Source organism: Peromyscus maniculatus, chromosome 12 (genome assembly GCF_049852395.1).
Source record: "Peromyscus maniculatus bairdii isolate BWxNUB_F1_BW_parent chromosome 12, HU_Pman_BW_mat_3.1, whole genome shotgun sequence".
Classification (NCBI taxonomy): Eukaryota; Metazoa; Chordata; class Mammalia; order Rodentia; family Cricetidae; genus Peromyscus; species Peromyscus maniculatus.
Window position 1 is genome coordinate 52,865,119 of NC_134863.1, and position 15,731 is coordinate 52,880,849.

The window sequence follows — 15,731 nt, forward strand, 5'->3', positions numbered from 1 at the left end:
TCCTGCAGATATATATTTAGTATAGGACTGATTACATTCTCTTCTAAAGATTATTAATTGCTACTCTTACTAAAAGCAGAAAGTTCATGCTCAAGATAGTATTTTAATCTGATAGATCCAACTGAAATGTTATAGTTTTAAATATAATTTTCCTAGTTTCTACTTAAATTGAACACCTTCCCATAGATCAGTAGTGATGACGTGTTGCCTAAGCAGGTTCTCGGGTGCAGCAACAGTAGCCAGAAGTCTGGATCTGAGGGGTACAGGCACTGCTTTTTCATCAGGGTATCTCCTTGGGCTAGATGGGAGATGCAGTTATGACTATCAGTGAGCCAGGCAGCAGCCCTTGGAACAAAGGAATAGGTAGGTGTATTGATATTAAAAAGATTCTTGTCTGTTGTTCCTGTTCAGGTCCTTTTGTGCAAATTAGGAATTCAAACTTATATAGAATGTCTGGGCCTGACTGGCCAATGTTCATTCTCCATGGTGGGCAGATCTTTGATCAACTTTAAATGAGGATAAGGCAGGTGCTCACGATGCTGACCCTGTTAGCCATCTACTAGCAGAGGTCTTTGCTCTGCCTGCATAGAAATCAAGGGTGGGCAATGAAAAGTGCCTCAAGTCCTGATCCTTGGCAGCTTTACATTCTTTAGCATTTGATAGGAGTAAAAGGAGCAGCAGAAGGTAGCACCCTTTAGTGTTCCAGCTCTTTTGTAGCCTTTAAGAATTGGGACCCGTAGTTCTGTAATCACAGTCCAGGAAGCTGAAATTCCACAACACGAAGCAGCAGCAGCTGATGTTATAGATCCTGGCTCTGGGATATCTGAGACACCTTGGCCCTAAACGCTTGAGAGCTTCTATAACTCCTCCAGTAATCGTGGCCTGCAGGGCGTCTTCTCTGGCTCTTTACAGCTTTCTAACCTTCATCCTCAGTTCTCCACTGTCTCTCTCCTCCCAGTGCCTGTTCCTGCCCTGGCTACTCTCTACCAGTTCAGCTGCTGCCTCTCCAGCTGTCGAGCAGCTGGTCTCCTTGCTGCTTTGCCACCGAAGCCTGCTGGCAACTCTTCTGCTGTTCCTATTGCCATTGTAATGACCCCGTCTCTCTACCTGGCTGCCTTGATGGTGTTTGTACTGCGACTTTATTCATATTTCCAGCTCAGCCCACATCAGCTAAAGTAGGCAAGAGGAGAACACTTCAGAGACGCCTTTTGTTAGTCCTGCTGTTTCAAGCACCAGGGAAAGTGGTTCGGTGAGCCCAATAGCCTGCTTTTAGAGCCACAGTAGGAGCCGTCCCACCCGTCACAGAGTTGTCTCTTTAGTGCTGGCCTTAGAAGAAGATCCTCTGCTAGGCTACCAGGGTCAGTGCCCCTGCTCTGGTCTCAGCAGAAATCATGGCAGGGTCGTCTAGAGTTCAGTGAGGACTGTGATAGCCAAACAGCCTTGGCTGAGAGGCTAGACCTTCCAGAGCGGAGCAATTAACTTTCGTTGTGTAATTATCCTAAAGTGTCTATGGAGTGTTTTAAATGGTTGGTGCTGGCGTAAGGCTAGTCTGGCTGGCTACTGAGTGACAGACCTTTTGTTCAAGGCAGGAAGGGCAATAAAGGAAAGCTCACCGGCTTCCAACTAGCGGTCAAATTTCCCATCCTCCAATATCTTCCTTATTTACAGGGAAATGAACATCAGAAGGAGTCTTTCCAATAAGAACTCAAATTACTTTTAATATTAATCATGATTTTAATTGAGTCTTCTTGGTATTAGCCTTGTACCTGTCAGACAAACTATATTCCAAGTCCACGTTGAATAGTGCTTTGACCTCACTGATGCCCCAAGGGCAGGTAAGCTCTTCCTCTGTGTCATCCCTGGCTTGTCTGCATGAGTAGGACATGCTTGCAGCTGTCATAATTGTAACCCGGGGACTGTCGTGAGCTCTGGCTTCCAGCTCATGTCCTTCTTTGGCTTTACAGTAAAAAAGCAAAACAGCAGTGATCCCTGGAGGGCCCCTTCCCAGAACTCAATTTGTTAAAGGAAATTTTCCAGAAAAAAGGAATTAAAATAAGTTATATTGTACTTTAAAAAAATTACTTTCTTATTTTGTGGATAATTTAAAAACGACTTACTTCATAATTAATATTTAATATTATAACATAACTTCCACACATTTTAATATTCATTTTAGTATGAGTTTAATATCCTTTGCTTAATTTATTTCACAATAATTTCATATATTCTTTCTGTATAAGAGTTATAATGAGAAGTATAGTCTCATTATATGCAGCTAAATAGAAGAACATCTAGCCTAAAAAAAACCATTTCTTCATTCATTTTTACCCTTTCAAAGACTCCAGGTGGTATATCTAATTTGTTACATATTACTTCATAATAAATGAAGAACACTTCATTTATATTATAAACTAGTTTTTTTTTTTTTTTTTTTGGTTTTTCGAGACAGGGTTTCTCTGCGTAGCTTTGCGCCTTTCCTGGAGCTCACTTGGTAGCCCAGGCTGGCCTCGAACTCACAGAGATCCGCCTGGCTCTGCCTCCCAAGTGCTGGGATTAAAGGCGTGCGCCACCACCGCCCGGCATAAACTAGTTTTTAAAAGTACTTGAGGTTAAGTAATTTGTGACCGTTAGTGGGTGACTATGTTCTGAAAAATGTGTCTGTTTTGGTTGCATTTCCAAAAGCGACTTAGAGGAGGACTTACAGTGCCAGGTTGTACAGTGGCAGGAACTTGAGATAGCTAGTCACATCCATATTCAAGACCAGAAAGAAAAGATTGCATGCATGCTCACTTGTTTGCTTGTTTATGCTTAGCTCAGTTTTTCCACTCTTAAACAGCTTAGGACAATCTGCCTAGGGAATGCTGCCACCTTTAGTGGGCCGGGTCTCTGCATCAATTAACTAATTAGGACAACCCTCCACAGACATGCCCGTAGGCCAATTCAGTGTAGACAACCCCTCATTAAGAATATTCTCCCAGTTAATTCTAGGTTATGTCAAGTTGATGATTAAAGCTAACTATCACTGTATCAATTTCAACATTTGGTGAACATCACAGAATAGACTTAAATTAAGTAAGCCAACCATAACGTCACTAGGAGATGTCATCTTAGGAGAACGTTGTCATATATGTCTCCATCATTGACCTGACTATAATTATGGGTGCATGACTACTTTGAAAATAGGAACTCAGTGATTATTTATCGTCTGCTATGAAAAATAACATGACGATAGAGACACATACCTCCTATTGCCTGCAGTCCACTTTGATAGATAACTAGCTTAATTATTTAAAAGATGGGAAGTATTCAAACAAGACTATCACAGAGCACGAGTCCCCAGACTAATTTAAAAATTAACTGTGGACTTCACAGTTTTTCTCTGCTACCAGACTATCTAACTCTCCCTGAATATACAACAAATTTCCCCTTCCCATTGCTGTAGAATGAGTAATGATAGGGGATTGATGGCTTCTATATCAATGTTCTAATCAGGAAGAATACAGTGAATCTGTTGAACTTCCTTCTAAATGTGTACTGTCAAGTCTGAACACTCTGAGGTCTGAACATTGGTGAATTTGCATGAGAGGAATAGGTTAAAGAGAAACAGGAATTTTGAAGAGCTCCTTAATATTACAGCACAGAATTTTCCTTGTGGAAGAATGGAAGTGTGGAGACTCCACTTGCATTTAAAAAAATAAAGTAGCCCTGTTCTGTGTTGCTTCAGTGATCTGCATCATCGAGAAAAAACCTTAAAGACTTTAGTGCTTCACAAAGTCTTTGACTGTTAATCAGATTGTAATAATTGATGATTACGATTTTTCTCTAGTGTAATTATGATTGCTTTGTGTCTCACTTTATCATTTTAAATAGATAATGTAACCAATGCAGAGGGATGGCAAATGAATGTGACCTTGAATATTCGTCCATCCACTGGCACTGGAGTTATGTTTGCCTTGGTTTCTGGAGACACAGTCCCCTTTGCCTTGTCCTTGGTGGGCTCCAGCTCGGAAAATTCTCAGGTAACCTTATTCCCAATGTAGATGAACCTCTCTCTCTTTGGTTTGTCTCCTTTTTCCTGACTTGTTGGCAGATTTCTAAGGTCTGGAAGGATAATACAGTGGGATACTGAGAAACCTTTGTATCTGGAGCTATGGTTCAGTCGACTCAAGCACAGGCTGGCATGGATATAAGATTCACGTATAGGTTGCTTTGGACATAAGACTCACACGCAGGCTGCTTGGAGACATCACAGAGTGCATAGAAATCGACCCATATTCAGAATCGGAAGTATTTATTATGGGAACTTCTCTGTATACAAAACGGTGTGTCATAACAATCCACTCTCAGCTCTTTGGTATACAGTTGTAATTGTTGGTTCTTTCTTGAACGTTAATCTTTTACCTCACAAGTACATCAACCAAAGAGGAGAAAACTGAAACTGTCCACCTTGCTTTCTTTCTGCTGACTCCAATTTGGAATGAAGAAGAACAGGAAAGTCTTCAATAGAAAAGAAACACCAACTTTACCAGGAGATCAATGCTATTCCAGTTTCTCATAGTGCTAAGAGCTAATACCTGCTCCCAGGTCGTGCACTGGCATTCCAGCAAGGTTTTGCCAATAGCTTGTTTATGCCAGGATTGGAATTTTTGTTTGCCTTGCTATAAACAAAAAGGTGGAATTCATCTTGCAAATTGGAGTGTAATTTGAAGTGAGTTTCTGTTAAGTAACACCCCTCCTTGCCCCCAAATTCCATATCTCCCTGTGTAGCCCTGGCTGTCCTGGAACTCACTGTGTAGATCAGGCTGGTCACAAACTCACAGAAATCCACTTGCTTCTGCCTCCCAATTGCTGGGATTAAAGGAATGCACCAACATGCCTGACTTGGCCCGAATTAAAGATGTGAATATTTATGAAGTTAAAGATTCCCTCAAGTAATCCAGAGTTGGGAAGTATAGACTTTCCACTCACCATACGTATCTCAGCCTGAGAGGCAATTTTAGATTACATTTACTATCTGGCAAGCATCACAACATCTCTCTCCATTTGGGTTTTATCTTCTCTTACTTTTTATATTTCCTCTTTACCATCTATAAGTTAGCAGCAGAGGTCACCCTCAACAAGTTGATTGCTTTGAAAATTCCAGCAGAATAAAACATTCCTTTTTGGAGACTCTTCAGCTACCTTATTGCTCACAATGCCTGGTCTCTTTCTCAGGCCTCTTTACCCACACTGTTCTTGGGCTATATGATTACTTGGATGGCACAGACAAGCTTTGCTACTTACTAAAGGTCTCTGAATTTTCCACAACACAAAGTGCACCCTTCCTTTTCCATATGTAACTTTTGAAATTAGAAAGACTTGTAAACTTAAGTATTACTGAGGCATACCATGGAAGTTTCTTTTATTTGGTGATACAATTCACCTGATTTAACTGAATCTTTAGAAGTTGGTATACATTCACATCTTAATTACACCCGGAGCTTGTAAAACTTGTATGTCTGTAAGTTTGTATGTTTGAAAATTCATTGCTAAAATTAGTCAACAATTTACATTTGAGCGTAGAGGCCCTATCGTTTTTTTCCTTTGTTGACATTTAGTTTTTGAATTTCAGCACAAAGCCATGCTTCAGTGGCTTTAACACTCCTGCCCCTCATGCTTGGTTATATGAAGTCTTTGTTCTGCTCTTTAGGATATAATGGTATTTGTTGAAAATTCAGTGGTGGCTCGAATAGACGCCGTCACTCTGTGCTCTGACCAGCAATCCCAACTGAAATGTAATGTTAACAGAAATGGCCTGGAACTGTGGACCCCACTTAGGAAAGGTGTCATCTACTCTAAAGATCTCCAAGGGCAACTTGCTGTCTTGGACAAAGCAATGAAAGGAACCGTGGCCACTTACCTAGGTGGCCTTCCAGGTATTTCTTTACCTTTTTCTTCAGTTCTAAAAACATGTTTTAAATCAAATGTCTTTGGGTTTGTTTTGTTTGTTTGTTTGTATTGAGATAGAGTCTCTTTACATAGGCCTGGGTGTTCTGGAATTCACTATGTCTATAGACCAGGCTGGCCTTGAGCTATAAGATCCACTTACCCCTGCCTCTTGGCTGCATGCACTATCATGCCTGGACAAATTGATAGTATCTTAAATATAGAATTTTAGTAACACAGCATTTAAAGAAGACAAAATTTCCAATATCCTTTACACTTGTTTCAGATGTTTATACAAGCATTTTATTGGTGTGTGTATTTTCAACAGTAAAGTAAGGCTAGTTGATTTGTGCGGCTTTTGGTGATCTATATCAGAAAGAATATGTCATTTCATTTCATTCTCATCATAATATTGTAAGCTCAATATTTATTCAGTTCGTTCATCATTTATCCAATAGTTGTTCACTCTGTATTTAATTCATCAATTAAGAACATCTGGGGAGAGGGGAAGTGGGGACAGCTGGAAGGGGTAAGGGAGGAGAGCTGTTGTGATGCTTTATATGAGAGATTAGTAATAACAATAAAACCCCATATATCCAGATAAGCAGAAAGCAGTGGCTTCTGCAGTTCAGGCATTTACACTTTATTTGAGGAGGCAGACATTAAACAAGTCACTAAGGAGATACCAAAATAATCAAAATTGTCATGAATTCAATGAAGAAAAATTACAAACCAAGTTTAGAGCATGAAAATAAGGACCTGACTTGGTTGTGGGGCCAGGAAGAATCTCTCTGAACAAGAGACTAAAAACATAGATTTGATATTTAAAGACTTAGGTGGTAGGAGTGGGTACTGCAGCATCCATAGGTAGACTGCCCAGTGTGTGAGCACAGGAGGATATGGAAGTATGGCTAAGGCATATTGAACCAAGAGGTCATGCAGGATGAGTCTATAAAATGGCTAAATGGGTAACTTATAGACCTAGTTTAGACCTAGTGTAGGGTTTTGTTGTAAAAGACCTGGGTGTCGTTACACTGCTGAAGGCAAAGGAGTGGCATGTAAATATTAAAATTATAAAATGTAATTCTGGATGAACGAATAGAGGGGGTCGGGGAGCAGAGGAGAGGGGGTGTGGTTATAGTCCATGAGTTCGGAGCCCATGGAGTTGCCTGAGGACATAGTAATAATAGTGTCAATAAGCACATTACACTGACCAACGTATAACAGTCTGAACACCATCCAAGGGTCCTCAGATGTATCCATTATTTAATGTTCAGAATAGTGATGTGCAAACTGTTATCTTTACTTGGCAATAAGGAAGCTGCTGGACTAGGGTGGTAGCATCTGTGATTGCATAATTGCATAGAGTGAATCCAGTTAAGCTATAGAAAAGGCACAAAGCTACGCAGAGAAACCCTGTCTCGAAAAACCAAAAAAAAAATAAAAAATAAAAAAAAGATATAGAAATAGTACCAGTAGAATTTCATGATTAAAGGACAGGTAGGCAAAAGAATAACTCTTGGGCATCTGACATTAATAATTCCACAGTAGGATTGCATTTTTAAAATGGGAAAAATTGGAGAAAAGTCAGGTCCATGTGTAACAATATTGTACCTATGATATTGGCATCAGCATTTTTAAAAAATCTTTTAAAAGCCAAACAATGTTTGGCGAAGATAAATTTTAAAATACTCAGATTTTCTTTATCTAGAATAAGATTCCAGTTTATTTATATTTATTGTGCTTTGAGTTTTCTTTTCTTGTTTTAAATTTATTTATTTGTTTTACATCCTGACTGCAATTTCCCCTCCCTCCTCTCCTTCCATCCTCTTTCCCATCTCCCCTTACTTTAAATGTTAAAAAGGAGACACAAAGTTATTTAGAAGCATTTTCCAGCCCTATTTATAGATTATTCTCCTGAGGAGAATTCTGGATTCACAATAACCTTTATTTTATTGCTTTAAATGCTCAAGGTCTTAATGCCCTACATACAGGTCTCTTTGTAGTAGTACTTTTTTGTTGGGACCACCAGCCCTCAAATAACAACGCAGAGACTTATTATTAATTATGAAAGCTTGGTCATTAGTTTAGACTTATCTCATTAGCTCTTACAATGTAAATTGACCTGCTTTTATTAATCTATGTTTTGCCATGTGACTTGGCTACCTCTACTCTGTACTCTGTGTCTGACCTCTTCAGTGTTTTCTGCATGCCTAGATTTCTTCTCTTCCTTTCTCTACCTGAAAATCCCACCTAACTTCTTCTTGCCTAGCTATTGGCTACTCAGGTCTTTATTAAACCAATCAGAAGGTGCTTTAGTCAGAGACACATTTTTAGAGTGTACACAAAAAAAAACGACTCTCTGGTATTTTGGGGAATGGGAGGAAATGGGTTCCAAAAGTTAGTGGCAAAAAAGGTACATAGAGTGCAAGTCACCAGCTTGGTTAGTTATTAGGAAACATGATTGCAGCTAAATTGGATAAATCAGTGAACCCTGTATTGAGACTTACTCACAAATTAGTTGAATGCAATTTCAGGAAATGAAACAATGAATTCATTTGAAAGACATAAAACTACAAAATTTGCAATAACACTAAGTGTAGTTGACTTTAGAGAAAAAAATGAGAGGAGACTAAAATTGAGATATTTAAGAGCATAACTACTAATTGAGCAAATCATTTATATACAAATTAATCATGTTTAAATTCCTTGATTCCTTAATGAAATTAAGAGGAAATTGAGTCTTGAGTTTTTTTTTAAAAACTAATTTCTGTTTATAATTAATACATAGTTATTATATGTATTCTGGGGGTAAATTAGTGTCATAGTCAGTGATGTCATTGTGGTTAAAATAATCCATAATCAGTGACATCAGCCAGACTTGAAGAGGATTCCTAAAAGATACATTCAGCTCAAACATAGGGATTCTATCATCGTGTTGTAGACCTGAAGGTAGGACTTTTGAAGCATCAATTTTTGGCATAAAGCATTTTGAGAAGGAAGTACAAGAGATAGTGAATGTCCACTGTGAATTCAAATCCATGAAGGAGAAATGCCAAAGGAGAGGAAGGAGGTGGGTGTCTTGGACTCCAGCTCTTAGGAAACCAAAGATGCTGCATGAGCCTTGAGGATGAGACTTGGTAATGAGAGTGAAAGTGCAGTAAAGCCCAGCGGCACTAACGACCTTACACGACTCACCAAGGACCAGTTCCAAATGTTATTTTGTAGGACAGTATTATCACATAAAAGTCAGTCCTTTATTATGACTTGCTTTGATGCTCAGCCAGAAACTATTTCTTGGGAAATATAAAAATCTGTTTTTGTTCCAGGAATTATAAGAAGTTATGTTTGCCATGACATTTAAAAAGGATGTCTAAGACGCCACAGTTTAGAGTTGAAGAGACAACCCAATGGCACTGAAAATGTTGCTCACATTTAAAGAGAAACCGATGCATATTATTTTATTAGTAAATGTGAAATAGCATAAGCATGTGCTCTGTTTCCTTCTTTGTGTATGCACATGTTCCTTCAGTGTGGTTGAAAATGATTGTCTTTATGAAATCAGAAGAACTCATGATTATGCTCAGCTCTGAGCCCAGCCTAACATGTATTTGCTGAATAGATCCACATTAGTCCTTCTTCCAGTAGGATTGGAATTTGTTTGGAATTGTGAAGTTTGGGTAATTCTTCTAATTGTAAACAAATAAGATGCTGGAGCACTAGACTAATCTTGAGACCCTGTTTTGACAGAGATTCCCTTCAGTGCCACCCCAGTGAATGCCTTTTACAGCGGATGTATGGAAGTACACATCAACGGTGTGCAGTTGGATCTGGATGAAGCCATCTCTAAACATAATGACATTAGAGCTCACTCGTGTCCATCGGTTAGGAAAAGCCAGAATAACGTCTAAAGTCTCTTTTCCTTGCTTATAATCTCCCTTTCCTTGTAATGATGCTCACGTCTCTATCACCAGCTGGCAGGTGTTACCTGGGATGTGCAATGCTTGAAACTATGTGGTACTTTGTCCTTCAGATTTTTGTTATATAAATCACATTTTTAAAAAGTTTGGCTACCATTGCAGTCTAGAAATGAAATAATGAAAACACATGATAATTTCAATTTCAATTTATTTGCTATCAATGACACTGCTTTAGTTTGTTATTTTGAAAGTAAGATTTCACCATCATTGAACTAGTATTGAAATACCTATTTTTCTCAGAAAGCAAGGCGGTTAAACCCAAACAAAAGCTTGTGTGACTACATGTTAATAGCTGCAGATAGACACTGTATTTTTGCTGTTGCACCCTACCCCACCACTGTGAAAGCCGCAGAGCTGATAGCATTCTGAATGTGAGTTGAGTGGAAAGTCTCACAGCTTTATTCCAAAGTACTTCCTTGGAGTGGGGAGCAGCTAGCTCAGGCTTCATCTTCCTTTTACCCAGCTTTACACTTGAGCCTGACACCTTCTTTGGATTAGAGAGCAAGGGTAGATTTTCACGGGAGCAGCATTTGAATGTTGCCTCTAAGGCACTGACTTCTATCAGAAACATCAGGTTAAGCTGTAAGGGGTGTGACATTGGGTGGACACATTTCTCAAACCTGGCTGCATAGGCCACATGAGCTCTGAATCCGAAAGGCAGCAGCCCTTAGTGGTGGGAAAGAGAGTAGACACATGGAGAAATCCATAGTTGTCCTTCACTCTGGCTTTTAATCACTGTAGATGGCTTGAATGTGATGTTGACGTTCAAATGGGATGAAAAGTAGAGTAGCTGTTTTAACAAATGGATAATGATAAGAGGGATGCTGGGAATGGTTATGCTCTATCTTTGTAATGGAAGAAGTACGGAGGTGAGTTTGTCAAGTATTTGCTGGTAGTGCATTGCAAACTGGCAGGCTGTTTTGTTGTTCCTGAATCAATCATTTCAGGTGTGTATCAGACATTTTGTTGCTGTCTGAGGAATTAAATTTTATTTTACTGTAGATATTTTACACCACATGAAAAATAATAAAATGACATGTATTTTTAAAGTATATGGATAATGTCTTTATTTGAACAATTCACAGCATAAAATTACGTAATGTACATCTAAGTCTTCACGTAGCATAGTGGAATTCCAGTTGAAAGACTGACAGGTCTGAAATATTTGGTGGGTGGTTATCTTGGTTGGAAGGTAGAGCTCAGAAAGGGAAGAAGAGCAAGACTAACATGTAGCATGAATCTTAAAAGTTCTTATTAATAAAATCAAACCTGAGGCTAGTTATTGGGGTGAATACTGGAAGATCAGAGAGACAAAACAAGCCACAGCTAACCTCACCTGGCCAACTTCTCAGCTGATCTTGTTTCCTCAGACTGGAAGCCTCTGTGTCCTCATATCCGAATGGCTCTCAGCTGAACTGTGCTGCTAGAAGCCTGAAAGCTTAACCAGCCAAATGCTTAACCAGCCAAATGCTTCTAATTTCTGGTCTCCACGCCTTATATATCTTTCTGTTTTTGCTATCACTCCATGGGATTAAAGCCTCGCTTTCTGGGATTTAAGGCATGTGTCACCATGCCTGACTGTTTCCAATGTGGCCTTGAACTCACAGAGATCCAGATGGATTTCTGTCTCTGGAATGCTAGGATTAAAGGTGTGTGCTACCACTGCCTCTTCTAAGTATCTAGTGGCTTTTCTGTTCTCTGACCCCAGATAAGTTTATTAGGGTACACAATATTTTGGGGAACACAATACCACCACACTAACACATACCTAGTGCTTTGTGCCTGCTATATAGATGTATGCTTTCTTATGGGATGTAAGTTTTCTCCTGCTATGTACAATGGGTGTTGAACAACAGCAAGAGAATACTGATTATGCCGGTATAAAAAGAAAATGGGACTGGGAAGGTGGCTCTGTGGATAAGTGCTTCTTGTTCAATCATGAGGACAAATTGAGTGAGCACTCACCAAATACTGGGTGTGGTGGCCTGTCCTGTAACCACAGCATTAGTGGAGAGCGACAGAAACAGGTAAATTCCAGGGGCTCGCTGGCAGCCAACCCAGCAGGAACTAGCTCAAGGTCCATGAGGAAATAGTATCTCCAAAAATGAAGATGGAGAGGAATCGAGAAAGATACTCTATGTCTCCACATTTGTATGTCCCGTGCCTCCCACCACCACCTCTACCCCCTACCCCGCTCCCCCCCAGATGTATCCACTTAACCCAGAGGAAGGAAGTAGTAAGTATGATCAAAATACACTCTTTATATGGATGGAATGTCATAATGAAACACAGAATTGTGCATAATTAATTAAAATATGCCAATAAAATGAAGGCACAAGAAAAGTAGAGAAATAAATGAATTTTTGTTTTGGAGATTTTGTACTTCTCATTTAATAATGTTATATACTAGAGCAGCCATAGGGATCAATTACAAGTTTCCTATCAGAAGGAAAAACCTCCCTACAGTGAGATTTACAGGAGATAAAAAAAATTGCAAATTTCATATATTTTGAGATACATTATTACTTACCTAGAGTGAAAGGGTCAGACTTTCAGTTAGAATATTTGATTTGGCCATAGATTTTGATATTTGCTATGAAATAGGAATGTCTGTTGGTGGAGGTAGTGAAGATCTAAATTCAACTGGACAGGAAATGATTCTTATCAGTGCTTGCTACATACTCTCGGGTTTCCAGTCACTGGAGTTTCAAAGCATGTTTGTGTTTTCTTTTTCAGGTTATCCTAGGTAATCAAAACAATGTGCTCCTGTTCAGTGCTCCCATATCAAAGTACTTCACTCCTTAACAAGATAGATTCGATGATCTTTCACATAGTTTACCTGCTATAACAACTTTCAAACTTCCAGTGACCTTACCTTTGAAAACTGGATCTTCTCTGGAAGTGTCAGGGTCTAGTTACTCTGGGTTTGTGTTTTCAAAGTATAAGGGTTTGGTGAACTTCTCTGGGCCAGTGTCCTGTGAGGTTCCTGTGAAACATACTCATATAAGCAAGATAATGTGATAATGCTTAATGGAACTATGCAAATGGCATCATTGTCTCGTTTATGTAACTTGAACTATGAGCTAGATATTGTCCTAGAGAAATGTCTTGCTCCTGCTGTGGTGTATTTAATCTAGAGGAGCTGATACACGCACAAATAATTCAAATATTAGTTCAAGTTTGGTAAGGTCGGTAGCAGAGAACTAAACCTCTGTAGGGGATTATAAGGAGGGGGAAATGAGTTCCCAATGGAAGGGTAGTGAGCCGTTGACTGTCTTTCCTAGTGTCTCCTCTGATGCTCTCACCAATATCACATTCCTTCAGTGTTCGTGAAAACCTTCCTTCGCTTTCAGATCTAAGTTTTTACAGATTAAAAGGCCTAGATAGTCAACCCCTACTTTCACGGGGTTCACCACTGCGCTTATAAGCCTCAGTCCAGGTTGCTTATTAGCTTCACAAGATCAGAGGATTCATGTGAAAAACCAGAGTTATAAACCACATCTTACTTCATCTTACTCTATGTGTTCCTCCTCTCCTTCCATCCTGAATCCTGTATACACGTGAGTGTGTCAGTAAGCAGAAGGATAGTTGTGAAACTAAATAATTGTGAAAACAAAGAAAGGAGGATAGAGGAGAATGGTTGATGTTGCAGCTGCTGTTAGTGTTGTTGTTGTTGTTGTTGTTGTTGTTGTTGTTGGTGGTGGTGGTGGTCGTGGTGGTCGTGGTGGTGTGTGTTATATGTAAATACAGGTGGGAAGCCAAATATGAAGAAAATAAAACATTAGAAAGGAAAAGGAAAATTTGAAAACTGATTCATTGAGAGATTTAATAAGATAAAAAGTAAAGAATGAGAGAATAAAGAAGTGATAAAAAAGATAACATGAAGGATGTGTGGTAGGGACAGAGAACAAACAGAAAAATAGATGAAACATTTGCTTTTATGTAAATCCTTAAACAGAAGTAAACAGTGACAGATTGAGAGACATCAAGGAGAAAAAAAGGTCGGAAAGATATGGTGGTAAAGAAGCAGGTTTATGCCGGGCGGCAGTGGCGCACACCTTTAATCCCAGCACTCGGGAGGCAGAGCCAGGGGGATCTCTGTGAGTTCAAGGCCGTCCTGGTCTACAGAGTCAGGACAGGCACCAAAACTACATAGAGAAACCCTGTCTTGAAAAGAAAAAAAAAAAAAAAAGAAGAAGTAGGGTTATAATGAATGCTCAAAATGCTCAAAAAAGTAAACGAAGAATATACTAAAGAGAGAGAGATACAGAGGGGTACACAGACATAAACAGAGATGATGAAATAAGACCAGATAAGCATAAGAGATGAAAGTAAACATCAGGGAGAGGGAAAAAAAAGATGAGTACAGAATCAAAGGGAGGGAATACAGGAAGAGCAAATGAAGAGAAAGAATATTAGAAGATAAAAGAACAGCAAATAAAGATTAAAAGAGAAAAGAGAATATCTTTGAATAAAAAGCAGGAAATGGACAAATGAAAAAAAAGGTGTAGAGGTCTCTTGCAAACACCAAGGCCAGAAGTGTAGTATGAATCTTAAAAGATCTTATTAATAAAATCAAACCCAGGAGCCAGGGATTGGGGTGAACACTGAAAGATCAGAGAAAAGGAACAAACCACATCCAACCTCACCTTGCCAATTCCTCAGCCGATCTTTTTTTCCTCAGACTGAAAGCCTCTGAGTCCTTATCTGAATGGATCTCAGCTGAACTGCTGCTAAAAGCCTAAAAGCTTAAAAGCTTAAAAGGTTCTAGTTCCTGGTCCTCACACCTTACTATACCTTTCTGCCATAACTTCCGGGGATTAAAGGCATGTGTCTTTCCCAAGCAAGATATGAGATCTCAAGTGCTTGGGTTAAAGGTGTGTGTCACCATGCCTGGTTGTTTCCAGTGTGGCTTTGAACTTACAGGGATCTGGATGGATCTCTGCCTCCAGAAGGCTAGGATTAAAGGTGTGTGTGCCACCATTTTCCGGCCTCTATGTCTATCTAGTGGCTGTTCTGTTCTCTGACCCCAGATAAGTTTATTAGGGTGCACAATATGTTTGGGAAAGACAATATCACCACACAGAAGAGCAATGCCTATGTAATGCCAGAAGGAAGTCTGGTTCAATACGACTCAGAGACTGGTGTTGGTTCAAACCTTGAGAGTCTGACACAAGGCAGTTTATTTTAGGCATATTTGGGGAAACGTTTCCTGGTGATGATGAATTCAATCACATGTGTACAACAAAGCTGAAGACATGATAACATTGAAAATCTTTGTAAAGTACGTGACTTCTTCCATAGAGATGGGTTCTATAGATTGACTACACATGACATCTTAAGGGTCTGGGAAGGATCTGGTGTATACCCAGTCATATAGATACCACAAAGGTTACCAGGCTATAAACCACCTCTGCTCCCATTTGTAAAGTATATATGACACTCCCCATAAAGATGGGTTCTATAGATTGACTAAGAAACACTGTTCAAGATAAGTGTCTGGAGAGGATGACTAATAAAAGTCTGAGGAAGCCCAGTGTCATACTGATAGCACAGAGGTCATGAGGCTATTAACCACTGACTTTACCATCACCCAGAAAGCTTCTCTAGTGGCTGGTCTAAAGTTAAGTCCTCATTACAACTAGAGCTAGTTAGTGGTGGCACAAGCCTTTAATCCCATTATTCAGGAGGCAGAGGCAGGGGAATCTCTGTGAGTTTGACGTCAGAATGGTCCACAATGTGAGTTCCAGAGCAGCCAGAACTACACATGGAAACTCTGTCTTCAGAAATCAAAATCCAAAAACCATAAAAAAAAGAAGAACAACA

At 39.5% G+C, this 15,731-nt stretch overlaps 1 protein-coding gene across 1 annotated transcript in view; it reads left to right on the top strand.

The window, feature by feature from the left end:
* Positions 1 to 10,957, top strand: part of Pros1 (protein S) — a 70,433-nt gene extending 59,476 nt beyond the window's left edge. Inside the window, exons 13-15 of the mRNA XM_042259472.2 lie at positions 3,871 to 4,019; positions 5,690 to 5,915; positions 9,676 to 10,957. Of these exons, the coding sequence (XP_042115406.1) occupies positions 3,871 to 4,019; positions 5,690 to 5,915; positions 9,676 to 9,836 (536 nt within the window). The 3' untranslated portion in view covers positions 9,837 to 10,957. The remainder of the gene's footprint in view (positions 1 to 3,870; positions 4,020 to 5,689; positions 5,916 to 9,675) is intronic.
* Positions 10,958 to 15,731: the final 4,774 nt, after the last annotated feature.